This window comes from Centrocercus urophasianus, unplaced genomic scaffold, assembly GCF_019232065.1.
Source record: "Centrocercus urophasianus isolate 14NV4802_14NV808 unplaced genomic scaffold, USGS_Curo_1.0 seq_30, whole genome shotgun sequence".
Classification (NCBI taxonomy): domain Eukaryota; kingdom Metazoa; phylum Chordata; class Aves; order Galliformes; family Phasianidae; genus Centrocercus; species Centrocercus urophasianus.
In genome coordinates, this window is record NW_024884867.1 from 5,847,496 (window position 1) to 5,865,462 (window position 17,967).

The 17,967-nt window shown below is 45.4% G+C and overlaps 2 protein-coding genes across 3 annotated transcripts in view; one reads left to right on the forward strand and one right to left on the reverse strand.

Annotated features, from left to right (window-relative positions):
- Positions 1–1,828, reverse strand: part of MYO1H (myosin IH) — a 41,921-nt gene extending 40,093 nt beyond the window's left edge. The window contains exons 1-2 of the mRNA XM_042829058.1: positions 1,759–1,828; positions 784–933 (exon numbers count right to left, since the gene is read on the reverse strand). The gene's annotated coding sequence lies outside the window, so the exon portion shown is untranslated. The remainder of the gene's footprint in view (positions 1–783; positions 934–1,758) is intronic.
- Positions 1,660–17,823, forward strand: FOXN4 (forkhead box N4). 2 transcript variants are annotated; one of them, XM_042829061.1, is made up of 10 exons: positions 1,660–1,695; positions 2,076–2,161; positions 11,515–11,678; positions 12,547–12,662; positions 12,746–12,856; positions 12,986–13,113; positions 13,547–13,643; positions 13,722–13,929; positions 14,916–15,299; positions 15,903–17,823. In XM_042829061.1, exons 2-10 carry the CDS (start codon positions 2,079–2,081, stop codon positions 16,151–16,153), a joined length of 1,542 nt encoding a protein of 513 aa, XP_042684995.1. In that variant the 5' UTR covers positions 1,660–1,695; positions 2,076–2,078; the 3' UTR covers positions 16,154–17,823. The 2 variants fall into 2 exon arrangements, with proteins under 2 accessions (XP_042684995.1, XP_042684996.1); XM_042829062.1 differs by lacking the exons at positions 1,660–1,695; positions 2,076–2,161 and adding an exon at positions 6,589–6,743.
- The last annotated feature ends 144 nt before the right edge of the window (positions 17,824–17,967 follow it).

The window sequence follows — 17,967 nt, forward strand, 5'->3', positions numbered from 1 at the left end:
TCTTGACTCACACAATTATTTTCTCAAAACATTTCAGATGCTTGGCCAAGATGGAAGAAAACTGTAATCAGAAAACGTGCCATGTGAGCAGTAAGACTGGGGGTCAGGACAAGTCAACATCCTTGTACCAAAATGATGATGTATTAACATGGAGCAGTTTTCCAACCCTGCTGTCGTCAATGTGGCAACTGTGGCTCCCAGTCTAAGCAGGTCTGAGGTAGGGGAAACACTTTGATTTTAAAGCCTGACCACGTGGAATGCAGAAGTGATCGAAGTCTTTGCAGAGTTATTCTAAATCTTGGCTTTTGAGGGTTCCATAACTCTCTCTTGTTAGTTTTGACTGAATCATCTGAAGTACACTTGAGAGTGGGGAAAATAAAACAAAACTGTTTTATGGTGACCTCACTTCATAGCAAAACGGATTCAGTTCAATGTCCAAAGCAAGCTACTGCAGTTCAGATGATAATTCACAGAAATTAAAGCTAATTTTAGGATAAATTCACAGACAAGGAAGTCAATGCCTTTACAAAGCGCATTCCTTGCTTTTCTTTGTAGTTTTCTTCCGCTGTTACTCCAGAGAAGGAAAGAATTTAACTGCTGAAGATCGTGTTATTTTAGAGATCACGTGTGAAAACTTTCTTCGTAACATTCAACCAGAACCTTTCTTGCTGCAACTCGCTAAGCACTCCGTGTTTGCAGAACTAAGCCCTTCATCCCTTCACATTTCAGTTTAAGCTCCCCTAGCGAGTAAGATGGGTTATCAACCACCTTCCTGCTCCATACCTGTGGTAATCCGGCCCTTGGAAGCAGGAGGGGCGCAAATCACCTGCACGAGGGAAACGAATCAGGTGTATTGCCGATATTTGGACAACATTTCCCGGGATTGTCTCTCTGATGGTCTGCCGTGACAGGACGAGGGGAAACGGCTTCAAACTAAAAGAGAGGGGAGATGCCGATCGGATAAAGGCGGGCACCGAGGGCGGTGAGGCGGCGGCCCAGGGCGCGCGCAGCGGCGGCCTCACGGCGCCTCCCCGCGTCCGCCGCTCAGCGCGGGGCTCCGCGCGCCTCCTCGGCCGCTCCCGGGCAGCTTCCCGGGCTCGGATGGGGGGTGGCGGAGGCGGCGGGCCGAGCGGCGGGGAAAGCAGGACGGCATCGGGCGGGGCGAGCCCGGCTCGGGCGGTTCTCCCCTCAGAGATTTCATTTTCCCCTCCTGACACTCAAACCGCCGCCGCACGTTTGAATGCCGCCCCCCTCCTCCTGTTTTCCCCCGCTCTTCTCTCCCTCCTCCTTTTTCTTTCTTTCTTTTTTTTTTTTTTTAACCCTCTGGAAAGTTGCGAGAAGTTCGTCTTGCGCTTCTTTTTTTTTCTTTTTTTTTTCTCTCTCTCTCGTCACGACCCGCTCCCGCCGTGCGGAGGGGGATCAAGGGGAGGCGTAGGGAAGGGGGCTGGGGGGGGGGGGGCTGAGGGGGGCTCTGAGGAAACGCGCTTCCCCAGCCCTGCCCCGGCCCTGACCCCCGGCCGCGCATGCTCCAGGCTGGACAGCTCCTGAGAGGGAAATTTAAAATCGGGGCAGGAGGGCGGCTGTGCCGCGGCGCCCACGGGGAGCTCCGGCCCCGCACGGCTCCCTCCGAACCGCCTGAGGAGGACCGAACCGCCCCCCCGAGGGCGCGCAGCGCCGCGTTCTGACGGCCGCCAGGTTGGTGGGATCCGGGGGTCGCGGGTTCGGGGCCGCCCTGGGGCACGGCGGGGCTGCGCTCACCTGAGGGCGGCCCGCAGCGCCGCGCCGTGCTCGGGGCAGAGCTCGCGGTGAATCGCCGAGCGCGTTGGCTTCGCCCTTATGACAGCGTTTTTTAGCTGGTTGTGTGGCCTAAGAGCGGGCAGCGCGCTCGGAGGTGGCGCCTTTGGTTCCGCTTTCCCATCGCTTGGGGTTTTCGGTTGGAATTTTGTCGGTCCCTTCCCCGTGCTGAAGTGCTGGATAGCTACTGCGTGTGTGCCCATAAATGTTTTCTTCGGTTTTATTTCTTCCTCTCCCACCCCCCTTTCCCCTCTTTTTTTTTTTCTTTTTAATTTCCTAAGGAGATGATAGAAAGCGACCTCCCGTCCACGATGTCAGGACTCATCCGGAGCTCAGGGCACAGCCAGCACGCTGCCCAGGAGTACAGGTGAGGGCTTTATTGGTGGAGAACCACACAGCACCACCAAAACCTGCCAACTGATGGCACACAAATGATTCTCACCGTTTCCTTATGCGACCCTGTTCTAAAAAGCCAGCTGTGTCATTTCTCTTGCTCCTCTTGCTCTTCTCGAGCTGAACAAAGTGGAGGGCAGCTATAACTCATTGCTTACTTAGAGTGATTCCTATTTAAAGCAATTTGATGCTAAGCCATATTAAATGCACCTTCCAAGCCACGGGCTGACCTTCCACTCTCTCTCTCCTGTATGAGTGTTACCAGACAACATGTAGATCAATTATTGTTAATTTAGAATTATCTAAGAGTTTCCTTTCAGGTTGCCTTTTGCATTATTGTGCAAAGACTGAATCACATGCAATAAGCACCAGATAAATTTTTCATTAAGACAAGCAAAGTACATACCTAATACTCCAAAGCACTAGTTTATATATATATTAGTTCTAATAATATTGGTGAGAGCAAATCTGGTTTTGCCAACAGCCTCTGATAATTTTTCTATACCAATACACATCTTTCATCATGCAAAGGCATTGTTAGAAGTCATGGGATAGTTCTGCATGAATTACAGTGCGCTGGGTTAAGTTAGGTTACATCTTGTCACATGATGCCAAGTTCCAAGAAACACATAATAACACGATCTGGCTCTTACAATAAAGAAAAGGATCTCTTTTTTTTTCTTTTTTTCTCTTGTTGTTGTTGTTTTAAAATGAGGAGTGAGAGGTTCTCTCCTCCCTCCCAGCCTGAGGGTGTTTTCTGTGGGTACCAGTGCTCAGCCGCAGGTATTCTTCTATCAGCCTCTCTCTATTCAAAATGCAAACACTGCACTGCAGCCCCTTGCAGCTCAACAAGTGATTTGTTATACCCTCCTCAGCCACTGTGGAAGAAGGGTTGTGGAACTCTGTTTTGCTGTTTATTAAAGCATTCTTTGCTCCGGACGTTTTGTTGGCTGTGTAAATATTTGTAAAGAAATATTCAGTATTTAATGAGGGGTGTGTATGAGAGAGGTTTCTGGGTGCTTACATTTAAGTCTGTATCAGTGCCTTGAAGAGCACACCACCCTAACAAAGACCCTTATTATGGGGAGAATTATTCTTTAACTCATTTTAAAAAGCCCCCCCTTTTTTTTTTCCTTTGAGAAAGATTGGATTTATCTTAGTGCCAATAAAGGAATTGTAAGAGTTTCTCCTTTATTGGGAAGTCAGCTCCTTTTAAAAACTACTTTTAATCTCTGTTAAACATTCTGAACTCGAAGATCAGAGTTCTCTGAAGTTTTTAACCCATTTGTGATTTCTTTACTGCAGCTTTAAAGTGAATTATTTGACCTCATTTTATAGTGGCGAATTCTGATAAAAATGCATAAAATCTGAACTGCACCATAAATGCAGAGCAGTATTTGTCCTACTTCATGAGAAAACACTTTGGATTATGTAAAAGAAAATCTTTTAGACTGAATGATTTTAAGAAAAGAATAGACCTGTCAAATTCTATCAGCTCTGTTTACTCTCCTGCTGTCACCACAGTCCAGCACTGGAACCCACAGTCCCGAGTGCTCCATGGGGGAGCATCAAGGCTCTGCAAAATGGGGAATGGCCTCCAATTAGTGAGTGGGAGGCTGGGTCTGGGCTGAGAATGCTCTTCTGTCTCACTTGGAATCTTTCAATTGGGCAATTGGACTTAGAGGAGAGCAGGCTTTCCTGTGAGGCTGCAGCAGAAAATGCTGAAAAGGGGGAGAGCGTGTGTGCATGTGAGCTGGGGATCAAAGCAGTGAATACCTATACGTTTTCATGCACGTATGCATAGATCTCAAAATGACTGATTTTTTTAATGGAGAAAAAAAAGAAGAGGAAAAAAATCACTAATGTTAGCAGACATTAGAATTCTCTGGATCTAAAGCATCTGTAGCATATTTGACGCAGCACATGGCAGCCTAATCCTCCTAACTACTCTATGCAAAGACCTGGGCTGTTTGCACCTTGATAAAATTATTTGGGCAAACATCTCTTCTGTGAGATGTAAAACATCATGCTGTCTGGGAATGATTAGGGCCATGGTAGCTTCCCCAGCTCCTACATTTCTCTGGGACTGTCACTGCCAGGCTGTCAATGCAAAGTGAAGCTGCCTATTAGCCAAAAAGTGCCTCTATCAACTTTCCCAGAGAAAATACTCCTACCTTCAGTATTTTCATAACTGTAGCAGTGACAAGAATTGCTGATGATTTCATTTCACATTTTGGGGAATAAAGGCAGAGAATCCTAACACTGGGATTTTTAAACTTTCAAGACTTCAACACTTGGCTAATTCTAATGAATAACTGAATATTGTGCTGCTGCATAAGTATTTTGATGTGGAATCAGAGTACATGCTTACCTTGTAGTGGTGCTCCTGTATCATTTCAGCACAAAGCTATGTGAGTTATAGGAGCCCACTCAAAGACTCTAAACCAATGGAGAACTTTCATAATCTTCAATGGGCTTGGAGCTGGTCTTTGAGTTATTTATTTGCCTTGTGAGTGCTCCAAGAAATACTGAATATAAGTAATATAAGCAGTATTGAAATTTGCAATTCATTTTCTTGCAGTTTAGTTTTGCTGAGCATTAATAACTGGTGCAAGAGAAGTAGAAGATCTATTGCAATGTATTCGAGTGCAGAATTGGATTTAACATGAAAACCTTTAGGATTTGGAGCCCCACTGAGGCAGATGAAGGGAAAATAACAGATTTACAGTAGTTTACTTTTGGCTTGGCTAAAGTAGGCTTTTACGTGACTATGAAGTATTCAATATATCAGAAGACTGTCCTTCCTCTTCTTCCCATTTTAACTGTCCCTTTGATTCTTAAATACAGTATTTATACGATATTAAACTGATCAGCTAATCTAATTCAGTTCTTTTTCTGTAACCTTGAATTTCTACACACACAGTTTGGCATCAAATTGTGCTTTAAAAGGTTTTTGGGTTAAGCTGACCTTTAGTTCATGTCCTGAACAGTTATGGTTTTACTTTCTCTAACCATTGATTCAGCGACTGCTTAATCCTGGCAGCAAATCCCATGAGCCTTGGATTGCCATGTCTACAGTCTTCACAGACAACCAACACGTAACCACTACGTTCCCTATGTTCTAGACATGACCAGAGATGACATGGCGTTACAGAGGTGAAAATGGTGGACAGTCTTTATCTTTTATGGCACTCGGGACATTTTGGCTCTCCTAAGTAGTAGTCTCATAGCTGGTTTTGGAGCGAGCTACAGTTGGGTGTTTTCCACCATCAATCCTGTGGATAGATGGAGGCTGGGGTTTGCACGAAGTAAATTTCTGCAGACAAAAGGTTACAGATGCATAACTAACCACATCATAATTGTTCCTGAAGAAAATGTCAGTGTCCATTCCCTTGACACCATGTGTGTCTGACAGGGAGTGAGATAATGACTCGATGTGTCGGAGGAATTTCATCACAGGACTTGCTTCATTCTTTCAAAAAAATGTGAGAAACCTCCTAGGAATCAGTCAAACTGAGGCTGCAGTGGATTGATTTAAGTGGATTAGCTCAACTGTTTCCTATGCAGTTCCTGAAATGTGCTAATCAGTATTAATAAAAAAAAAAAATAGTGGCCCTTGCTTCTCATATTGTCTTGCAATTGCTGCCAGAGCTGGGAAGGACTGGTTGTAGCTGGGCAGTACCTAGCAAGATTCCAAGGCTCTTCTGTTTCCAATGAAACCAGAACTGAGCTCCTGTGTTACCTCATAAAAGGTGCTTGACCTTCAATTCAAGACAAGGAAGCAGAAAACTTGCCTTTTTTTCAGCATTCTTGTGAGAAACCTCACGTGCTCAGGGCTCCCCGCTCTTCTTTTGCCCACTGAAAAAGTCTCGCCTGTGCGGAAAGCGCAGCACAACTTCTGCAAGGGAGACAGGTCTGACAGCAGCGCAAAGCACGGCATATTTCATGTCCCTTCTACACTGGATTAACTATCTGCACAGGATCCCAGGCAAGTAAATCAGTTCTTTGCTAATGAATAGCAGCTGAAGCAATGTTAAAGGAAAAAATAGCTTCCCCAGTAGACAACGCAACTGACCGTTACACAGAACATTCGTGTAGCATCAGATGCTTCAACACATTTTTGCATCAAGAAGAAACTTATTTTGACATTAGTTACAGCTCTTTTTTTCTTTTTTTTTTTTCCCCCAACAAAACATACTGTAGATTAAGATACAGGCTGCATCTGGGAAATCTTAACCTACAGGAAGAAAGAGTGACTGTGTGGGTGAAGCAGAGCAAGGAGTGAGCTCTGGGTTTGCTGCTGACACTGCTGCTCACTTCCTGTTAGGCTTAAGCAAATCATGTAGGTCACTTGTAATTCAGTTTCCCTTCATCCCATACCAAAATGAGGTAACGGGGTGTTGTGAAATTCTGAGCTGAGATGTATAAAAGTCTCTTACAGCACTTCTATAACTGGTTCTTTTAGAGGATAAATATCTTTGCAGAAGGTTTTTGGAGAATCACCTTCTCTTCTGAGCCATGGTGTTATGAAAAGGAGAAGAGCAACACCTGACAGGGTAATTATTTGCTTTTTGCTTTGGTTCATCTAATCTAAAGTTTCCCGAGTTGTAGTAGAGGAGGGATGTTCTGGTTGTTCCTGGACCGCTGCCTAATTTCTCTTCTTATTTCCAGCAAGGCCAGAAATTACTAAATTTCTGAAGACAGGGAGGAGAAAGGCAGGCTGGGCACTTTGGAGTGGATGGGTAGTGGGATTTCAAAAGGCAGAGTGGAATTGCAGACCAAAAGCAGCAGTGAGAGCAGCTGGGACAGAGCAAGGAGAAAGGGGACTGATGGCTGTGCAGTGTGGAAAACAGACCCTGGTGCAGGGAAGGGGGAAGGTGGGAAGAGAAGTGTAGGTAGCAGGGAAGAGCAGAACCGTCAGTGAAGAGCGAAAGAAGACAGGTTGACTCAGTAAAACAGAATAATTCTCACCATGGAGACAGCTGAAGAGTCACAAAACACTACTGTTTTCCTTGTGTTGCTTTATGTATCAGAAATTGCTGTGCTTGTTCTGAGGCCGTTACATAATCCCAGACAAAAGAAAACAGTTTCTGAGAACCAATTCAAGGGAAAGTTTTTGTAGGATTCTTGTTGAATTGTCACTCTCTGGATAAACCATTGCAAGCAGCTAATTAAGAATCTATCACTGCTGACTCGAAGTTGTGTTACTTATGCTCCAGAGTCAGTGCTGGCAGGGATAATGAAAATTTTCCATTGAGAGACATTAGAACATTATGGTCGAAGTTGAATATGCCATGCAAAACAGCCGTGGTGTTTTGGTCTGGGTTTGTTTAGAGCAGTGGCAATGCTGAGTTGCTGCCACGCTCGAATCCCTTTGCATCAGACTCACCATGCAACATCAACCAGTTTGAGTGCTTTGCAGCTTTTAGAGACAGACTCCATGCAGGCAGAGTCCTCTGAAGGGTGGAGGGCACAATACCTACAGAAATATGTCACTTTGCATACTGTATTATAAACCAGAATCCCCAGTTATTGGCTAAACCACCTAGAGAGAAAATATTTGAAGGCATACTTGTCACTGCCAGGCTTTTCTTTAGCCTCAGCAGGGGTGTTTGGCAGGCTGGTCTATAGCACCATTGAAGAGATGGTTGCTGTGTTCTCCGAAGTCAAATTCCTCATGCACCAGAGTTTGCAGGTGTAGAAGTGGCTGGATCACCTGCACAGCTTCTCCTGCTCTGATGAACTGCATGAGATGCAGCTCAGTAGATCCAGCTCAACACGAGGTTCACGGATGTAGATCCAAATTCAGTTCTAGCATTCCAGGCTCCTGCAGGGTTGTGTCAGGAAGGAATTTCTTTCCATGTAGCTAGCTGTTTAGTTGGTGTCTCCTACCTGTATAGGAGCTGTTTCAGATAGCAAACGTGGCAGTGTTTTGCACTGCTAACAGACTCAAGTGGTCTTGGTCGTAAGTGCAACCAATGCAAGAGTCCAATTCCACGGTGATTGCTGGCAGGAAAGTCTATAAGGTCAGCATAAGGGGATTCCTTTCCATGTTATTCATCCTAATTCAAGTTAAACCTTGTGCAGGCTGGCTGATGACCAAGCTCTGTTGGAGCTTATCTCAAGTGGATAAATATTTTGGGCAACTATAATATATAATAGAGTATAATAGAGCAGATAGCAATGATGAGTGCTATACCAAGCACTTCTGTATCACATACTGTAGATCTCAGGGTGCTTTTCAAAGAAGGCCAGCATCCTCTGATACACAGAGAGCTGGGGCATAAATCTTCAATATCACATGGGTTCTTACTAATGCAGTTACCTTTCTAGGGTAGAAACACATGGACAGGTTTTTTTTTCCTGCAGAGGGTTGAAAGGAGAGGGCTGAAAATGGAATTGCATCATTTCACCACACCTTTAAAAGATAATATTATGTTTGTAACAACTTTGATGCAACTGGAACCTTCCTGCATAGGATGTAGCTGTTGAGCTTATGCACCAGACAGCCCTGGGGAATGTGCAGCTGGGGACATTTTCGGCAGCGTGCATTAATTATAGCGTATCACTATTTATCTCATTTACATGCATTGAAAGGAAATGGCTGCTTTTACTACAGTGCCCCATTGTGCCAGGAGCTGTGAACACCCATCTACAGGCAGGATCTCTGACTCCTGAAGTTTACCCTGAAATGTGAGACAGAAAGGATGGCGGAGGGGAGTGGAATCTGAGCACGTGGTATTACAGTGTGTATTTTTGCATTAGTAGTTGGCCTGGCACTGGTGCTTTTTTCGGGTCAGAAAGGTTGAACCCTATGACATTACAGTGTTAGGTATTACTGTATTACTCTCTTTCCAGAGAGAGTCAGATGAGCATTTTTCACTAAAATCAGGAACGCCTTGAGCCTGTGTACTGTGAGATAAGCTGGGTTTATGCTGCAGAATAAATCTGGGCGCTTAAAACGCCTTGGAGAACAAATGGATGCACTGTAAGCAGCCTTGCCTTCTTGAAGGTATATGAAATTTCAGCATTGCTTCAGTCTTCAACTGTGAAATATTTTTTCTCATTCTGACAAAACTTTTTCTTTTCCCCTATGATTAATGAGAACAGATATTCCGACAACTACCAAATCCAGTGAAAACATGTAAGGGAGCAACCAGGCATGCTTTTCAAAGTCTTGAATCCCAACAGCTGTTCCATGCTAGCACAGAGAAAGGAAGACATCTTTGTGTTGGACAAAGAACTGGCTCACACACCTTGCCTTGTTGTTTGCCTCTACCATTGCATCTTGGTGTCTGTTTGAAATGGAGCTCAGTGAGTGTGACACCGAGTTTAAATTGGGTATTAGGAAGTTGTTGACAAGGAGGGCAGCAAAGAACTGGCATGGATTGACCAAAGAGGTGGTGGTGCTTCCTGTGGACACCCGTGCTCAGAGGATGGGGCTGTAAGCACTGATGGAGCTGTGGGTGTCCTTGTGCACCACACTGCAGACCAGACAGCCTTTGGGTCTCCCTTCCGACTCAAAATGCTCTACGATTCTATGAGGGAGCTGCATGTCTCCCAGTGATGCTGAGAGGCAGGCAGTGTGATCTTGGGGGGAGGATCATCCAATTTTGGATAGCACCCAATCTTCCAGAGCATATCACCAGACCACTGCACGTCTGGGAAGCGCTATGCGAGTCTCCACCAGGATAAGCAGGGAAACAGGGACCTTCTCTCCACTAAAAGACACTCAGGGAAGGCTGCTGCACAGCCCCAGCCCCACTGCACGGAGATGCTCAGAGAAGCAGAGGGCATGTGGAGGATTCATGGGCTGACAGGAGGCGTGTGTGGTGGGTGCTGACCCTCGCCGCCCATCTGACCCCGCTGTTTGTTGAGGGGGCTGACTTGTCTGGGAGGACTGGCAGGGACCGGGGTGCCAGATGGCATGTGTATGCGTGTTGTGTGTCGGCTGTCATTCAGCCAGATTAATGTGGAGTTGGTAAAAAGGAGGAGGGGGGAGAAAAACAATTAAGCAAGAATCCCAAAAACAATGGAGGCCACGTGCCACTGGGCAACAGTCGTTTGCTCCACAATGGGTTATCGGCTTACAATGAATGGGCCCAACTGTTGCAAACGACATGAGCCTGCCCAGTTTTCAAATCATTTAATGCTCTTGTTTTCTTCCAATCCAGCCAATCTCTGGGCCGGGTGAGTGGTCACCTGATATTCTTTTCCTGTATTTAAGTCCCAGGCCTCACAAAATAACTGAACAGTGGTAACCATGGCAATGCTAATTATTGCACTTTAACTACAGTACCAGAAAGAAAATGCGGTAGGCTAGGAGAGAGATGTGAAGATGTTTCTGGCCAGGATTTTAACTTTTGGCTCCTGCTCGTGGCTTTTTCTTTTTCCTCCTTCTTTTCAAAGCCTTTTTACAAGCAAACAAATGACATTCTGCTTTCAGGATTTCCCAGATAACAGTTTCTGGAACTTCTAATGTGTGTTTCAGGAAATCACAAATAGAGGGGCTGAATGCCCCTGGGCTGCCAGGCATTAGAGTTCTGTTCTTGTTCTTTTGAGCTGCCTTGGAATCATATGGAACGTAAAAGATGGTTCAGCATGAGACCAGATTTCTTTAAGACTTCTGCATCGTTATTTGGCAATAAACATGCATTAGTGCTACACAGTTGGCTTCAACACATCCATGAGAGAGATTGTTTCTAAGCTTCATGGTTCCTTGTTAATGATCAGTAACTTCATATCTCTGAATGGAAAAGATCAATGATTCATTATGTGAAATTTCACTTATGCACCCACCAGTGGGATGCACAGGGGCTGGGAAAAGCTCTCCCCAGCTGTTAAAGCCAGCAGCAGGCTGTGGTGGATCTGGGCACAGAAACATTTCCAAGGCTTGCTGCTCACTGCCTTTTAATGCTAATGCAGATTTGTCAGGTTAAGAGTCTTAACAGGTTTCTTCTACATCAAGGCCCTACAAGAACAGATTTCAGACAAAAGTGAAAATGACAAGTCATTGGGTTTTGTTTCTAGGCAGTTTCTCTTCCAGGTTCTCATGACTTCTTCCCCTATAAACACTGCACAGAATGTTTTCTTAACTAAAACATTTCAAATTGTACAAAGGAACACATGATTAAAAAGCAAAGGATGTCAGTAACAAGCCAGCTGTGAAACAAAAGGTCACATCCGAACTCTGCAAGCAGAATTCCAGCCTGATGCATTTCCCCGCTGACCTCCATGAGCTCAGGCATCCCAGACATCTCCCTTCTTACCGGGAGCAGTTTTGCAGCATCTCTCTACTCTTTTCTAACCTCTTGTGCTGTTTTGCAGGCTCTTAGCTTCTGATCCCTCCCAGCTGAGTGAAGATGACCTCCCCAGTGACTTGCAGTCCTTGTCGTGGCTGACATCTGTTGATGTTCCTCGGTTACAACAGATGGCCAGTGGAAGAATGGATTTTGGCCTTGGTGCCCAGAATGCAATGTTACAACAGACAGGTAAACTGTTAGGGTGGTAAATAACTGCTATTGAAATGACCCAGCCTATTGCCCCTTTCACTTTCCTCCACACGTTTCAGCTTTCCTAGTAGTGGGTTTGTTTTAGGTACATTACTTTTTGCTTCCTGACAGAAGGCCTGGAGCCTGTTGTCTTCCTAAAAACATTGCTGAATCTTTCTTTCACTTCAAGAGGCAGAGTCCTAGCTGTCACAGCAGCAATCTTAGGATCCAGCAGACTGCTCTGCTCGTTGTAGTTGCCATGTGTGAAATTGGGCCAAGGTATTTAATACTTGTATTTCAGAGGTTTTCAACAGCTTGGAAATTAGGTAATTAATCTTTCTCATTTGTTTCAACACTGATAAAACTAAGAGTATCTTATTTACCCCATACCTGTTTGCTTCACACAGACTTACAGCATCTGTTCACTGAACGCCTTTCTTTTCTTTGTGAGCATCCTTCAGGCAAACACACTTGTTCCCCAAGGCATTCTGCCGAGCAAGCTCAGCATATCATCTTGCTTGCTTTAGAGCAGAAATCCGTCTGGAGTATAGAGAGCTCTGAATTTGTGTTTTGTTTCTGGATAGTTTTTTTTCCTTTTGTAAGATACTGTGTCTGTAAGAGCACTGCGGACTGTTAAACACCTGTCATCTTTCAGTCTCTATATAACAAGTTTTGGAAGCAGCCAAAGTCAGCTTTGCAATCTGTGAAAGGTTCAGAGTTCTTTTGGGATGGAAAGCCATAGAGAGGTGTGATTATCCACTCCAGACTTAGCTGCGTTGAAGTGCACCTATTACAAATAAATGTCAGCTCTCTTTTCTGAAGTGTACTTTCACATGAACATTTATTACACTTGATTTTTTCAAAACAGGTCCTGTGGCAAGCAACATGCACTCCACAGGAGCACCTGGAGCAATGATTCATGTCCAGGCCAGCATGCCACAAGGAGTCCTGGGACTGAATTCTATTTCATCACATGGAGCCAATGTAAGAGCAACCCTTGCAACACTTCTTAGGAAAAGATATTGGTAATCTGAAGACTGACACGTCTGTTGTCTTTGTCTCTGCAGATGAGCCAGTACTCTGTAGGTGGGCAGCCCTCTCCTGGTTTACAGACACAGCAGCAGCTCTTCCCTCCTCATCCACAGCAAGTGTTTGCCATAGCCCAGAATACACAGCAGGTACTGTTATTTACTTGTGGTCCGTGTCTCAGGGTGCCTTCTAAGAACATCTCTAGAACTCTTTCAGAAGAAAAAGCCCTAAGCCTACACACAGTCATGGACACTCTTCTTCTTTTCCTTTGCATACAGTGTAACCCAGCAGCAATCTACAACACATCCTATGGCACCCAGCCACATTACCCTCAGCCACGCCTGGCTCCTCACTCTGCCCAAGAACTGCATCCAAAACATTACCCCAAGCCCATCTATTCATACAGGTGAGTAGATACCAGCACAGCGTGTTGCTCAGAGCCTGTTTTGGGATGACTTCACTGCAGGTGGGACAGCACAAGAGCATCTGATTCTGTTTGAAGGGAACACAGATCAATTCAGCCACCCGAGAGTTCTGTGGAAACTGCCTCTGGGGGGTAGCAGGACTGAACAAGCAAACTAGTTCCTGGCCATTGGCATAAAGGTAGAAAAACAGCACAGGGAAGTAAAATCTGCAGGATCAGAGGGTGCCTTCTGAGCACTTGAAAACTCACTGACTATAGATCCTTAGGGGAAAACAGACTACCAGGGGAATCCCGTGGTCAGCCAGGTGTTTGTATCTGAATGGAGATGGACCTGAGATTGCTAGACCAGGAGACAACATGATGTATGCAACCTGTTGCATATGCAACTGTTGTTCAATGTTTTTCTGTCCTCTAGTTGCTTAATTGCAATGGCATTGAAGAACAGCAAAACGGGCAGTCTCCCTGTGAGTGAGATCTACAGCTTCATGAAGGAACACTTTCCCTACTTCAAGGTATGCATACAGCTGGGAGTAGAACATCACTTACTTTGTTCTCAGCATATTTCTCTGACATCTTTCTGCATCTTTTAGACAGCCCCCGATGGCTGGAAAAACTCCGTGCGTCATAACCTGTCCCTGAATAAGTGTTTTGAGAAGGTGGAGAACAAAATGAGTGGCACCTCGCGCAAGGGATGTCTGTGGGCTCTCAATCCTGCCAAGATTGACAAAATGGAAGAGGAGATGCAGAAGTGGAAGCGGAAGGACTTAGCTGCTATTCACAGGAGCATGGCTAACCCAGGTAGGGCTTATATTACACTTCTGTTGCCTGTGTTAAAAGTGTCTGTTTGGCCAGGAATACACAAATTAAAACAAAAGAAAAACGAAACAAAAACAAGCAAGTCCTGCACAACAGTCCTGTAGCACAGAGCTCTCAGGCCTTCCAACAACCTCTGCCTTAAACCTGCACAGCCAAAACGATCCCTGTGCTCTGCACTGAATTGGGTCATTACCCTTGCTGAGGACGTGGAAGCTCTCAGCATAAACTGGTCCCCACATTCTAGATGGTTATCTTCTTCCTCCGTGCTAACTAACTTATCTAGCACATTATGAAGAGTTATGCTGCCTCCAGTGTTAGCATTTATAGTGTCAGCTTTTATTTATTTATTTATTTATTTAGGCTGTTGCTCTGCAAAACTCTTTGCTCTCATTCTTACTTATAAAAATGCATGCTTGTTTTTGAAGCTTTCAGCAGCTCGGTGTTGGCAAAAATCAACCAGAAGGTTTTCCTGTAAATTCTTTAATACACGATCTGATAAATTACATTCTCCTTTACTTAAACACAATCGTGCCACTGAAACTGCTAGGAGGCTCTCACGTGAATCTCACCTGGGAAAGAAGCAGAATTCAGAGTGTTGCTGTGAGCAGGAGACCTTCCAAGCATGCTGCCCATGCTGGTTGGGTTGCTCTGTGCAAACTTCATGTGATTCTTTATTTTTTTTCAAGCTGTGTTAGGGGTTACTATGGAAGTTGACTAGGGTATGGGCTAAGGGGAGGGAAGCAGATGGCACTTTTTTGCTCTTTGAACGGTCAGTTTGCACAGTCAAAGCTTGCCTTTCGTGCTGCTTCTCACACAGTCACAGATGCTGCTTGCCTTCTAGGTTTTATTGCAAAAGTGCAAAGCTGTGCTCACGAATGAAATGAATGAAATGCTTTGATAGGAACCTACTTGAACAAATGGGTTAAACTTCCTCTTTTCTTCCTTGGGAACGGGCATTGCATGCACAGAGGAGCTGGACAAGCTGATTACTGACAGACCTGAGAACTGCAGGCGGTCCAGTAAGCAGGCAGAACCTGAGATCTCTACCCTGACCCACATGGCAGCAGCCCAAGGCCGAATCTCCATCTCCCAGCTGCAGCCCCAACCGATCATGACGCTCTCTCTGCAGTCTGTCCCTCTGCATCACCAGATCCAGACCCAGGCTCGCATCGCGCCGGACTCCCCAGCACCTGCACAGACTCCTCCTCTCCACACTCTGCCTGACATCAGCCACAGCCCTCTGCCCCACCACCCCATGGGCCGTGCCCCTCCCGACTTCCTGAACATGACCACAGACATGAACACGGAGGTGGATGCTCTGGACCCAAGCATTATGGATTTTGCATTGCAAGGTATAGGAGAAGGAAGCTGGGGGAGTGGAGGGCAGAATTTATACGATTGTGTCGTTGCTGAGTATATATCCAAGGGCTTCAGCAGGACTCACTGGGATGGAATTAACTGAGATGAAATCTCGCGCTGGGTTCTGGCCTGTGCAGCTTGACTTCCCCAGCCTTCCTCATTGCATTTCTACCTTGTGCTAGTTAGGAAAGCAAACTACCCTCATGGTTCAAGTTCAAGCACTGCATTAGATATCAATAGACATGTCCCCCTAAAGATCTGGGACATCACACCCCTCCATCCCTCAGAAACCATAGCTCTACTTGTGCCGTGGTTTCTCTCATTTGTAAATCTTTGGCTTATGGAGATCCTTAGCGTGATCCTTGGGTTTCTTTCTGGTCAGCACATGGTAGGTAGCTGCTGTCCAGGAAGGACTGGATTGCTGGAGCCCAGAGGCCTGTGGGGGGAACAGACACTCACTGCCTTTGCACTCCAGAGCTGCAAACTGTGCTGTTTCTAAGCAGCACCTAAAACCCTTTAGTTAAGGACTGACCCCCTCCCCACAGTGCCTGAACAGGTTGGATGTGTTGCTGTGACTGGAATTTAATCTTTTAAAGGTAACATATGGGAGGAAATGAAAGATGACAGCTTCAGCCTTGACACACTGGGTGCCTTCAGCAACTCTCCCCTGCACCTCTCAGACTGTGACCTGGGCACTCCTGGCCTCACCCCCATCTCCAGTGGCAGCGATCACTCCTTGTCAGACTTTCAGGTCACAGGCCTTTATACCACTTACACCTCCGTGGACAACGTAGCAGCAGCTCAGTACATGAACCCTCAAGGCAACAAGCCCATCGCCCTGCTCTAAATGTTGCACCATTCCATGGACCTTGAATTCAGGGGCCAGTTTCTCCCAACCCTTAAAATCCAACCTGAAAGCAATAAACGGCTCCTCCTGCAGACGCTTGGAAAGTGTTGGCTGTTTACTGGGACACAGCACGCAATGCCAAAATAACTCAAACCAGTACCAGTGGAGTTCTGCTGTACCTTTCATCCATGCCAGGACTAAGATTGGATGGTTGTGTTGCAGGGCTGGTGAGCTCTTAAGGACTTGGAAGGCATCAGTCAGCAGGAACTTCTACTAGAATGGAGCTGAGCTGAAAACTAGTCCAGTTAAGGAGAACATGTTTGCTTGACGTTCTAATCTAAACTTACTTGATGTTGTTCTGTTGTCACACACACAGAGGCCAACACAACTCAGTGGCTGGATCAGCACCAAGTTCACATCCAAAAGGGTTGATCTGGTACCACCTTCATCTTTCTTCTCATGTTGCCAAATGACTGTTGCCTTGAACAAAGATCACACGTAGGCTTTGGAGGCATTTGCACCTCTAACACTTTTCTGATGTAACTGTTGCTAACTTATTGTTACGAGCTGGGGGAAAAAAAAGGAGCAAAAAGATTATTAATGAGAAATCCATAGCAGACAACTGCTGTGTCTAGGGCTTAAAACAAAGCCCTTACCCAGGAAGGAACCGGTACTACTGAATGATGAAGCTGATCACTGGCTAGAAGCTTTTAGGAATTATGCCTATTTTTAGGACTTGTTTTAAAAAAGATTAGATTTGCCTTTTTTATAGTACTGTGCATTGTGCTTCTGTCCATTTTTGTGCTAGGCAGTATTACTATTTGTAAATTTATTTATATTTATTGTTATGAAGAGAAACTATGTAAACTGAGCACTGTTCAAATTCTTTTAAATGCTGCAGTAACCTGTTTTACATCAACTAAGTTATTCACCTTCAAAAACACCACTTCAGTCACTGTTACACTACATTTCTCTTAAATAAGCACTTTCAATACTGTGAAACTCATTGTTTGTTTTCTTTTCTTAAATTCAGAGACCAAATATCCTAACTGTACCATTCCAATTCGCCTTCCCATTCTGATTAGCCCAAGTAAAATTGTTCCTGATTTAGATTTTCAGGTTTACATACTCCACTTTATACTTGGTGTCGCACGATGCAAAGAAAAGAAATTGTATGAAACATCCAACAGCTAAAAAAAAAACAACCCTGAAAACGACGTTGAAATTTAGCCTTTAGTCCACTTCTAGCTCTGTGACCTCGCAGTCGTATTTGTGTCTCATGTGTTGTCTGTTCCATTCAGGGCTCTGGCAGTCCCAGTCCTCGTACCTGCAGTGCATGGGGCCAGGGCTGCTCACAGCACGCAGCCTCTCCAGCCTCCATCCAGGCACAAAGCAGCACTGCAGCACCCAGCTGTGCCACCGCAGGGCAGCCAGATGCTGAAGCAGCCCCACCAAGCCAGCGCAGGTACCTTGTGCTGAAAGACACTGCTGGGAGAGTCAGGGGCTGGAAAATGTGCATACCTGTACCTTTCTAAGTGCGTGCATCCATGTCAGTCTCTTCCAGAAGACCGTGGTTGTCCAGGTCGTAGTTTATTGTCCAAGAACAAATGTGATTACTGATCATTTGCTGTGTCATCTATGCTGTTTTCATCTTTTAAAAAATAAATATTTCTTAGCACGAAACCTGCCTCATTCTAGATGTGCTGCACTGTAATTACTGTGGTGGCAAGCAAGCTGTGCTGCAGCTCAGCATGGTCACTTATTGCTGCAAATCTCAGTACCTAAATACATGGTGAGGGATGCTATGGACCACA

What these genes read in the sequence shown, in the direction of transcription:
- FOXN4 (XM_042829061.1), top strand. Translation starts at nt 2,079, where the DNA reads ATGATAGAAAGCGACCTCCCGTCCACGATGTCAGGACTCATCCGGAGC. An exon ending in CACGCTGCCCAGGAGTACAG is followed by an intron (nt 2,162 to 11,514) that starts GTGAGGGCTTTA and finishes GCTGTTTTGCAG; the next exon opens with GCTCTTAGCTTCTGATCCCT. An exon ending in AAGCCCATCTATTCATACAG is followed by an intron (nt 13,114 to 13,546) that starts GTGAGTAGATAC and finishes TCTGTCCTCTAG; the next exon opens with TTGCTTAATTGCAATGGCAT.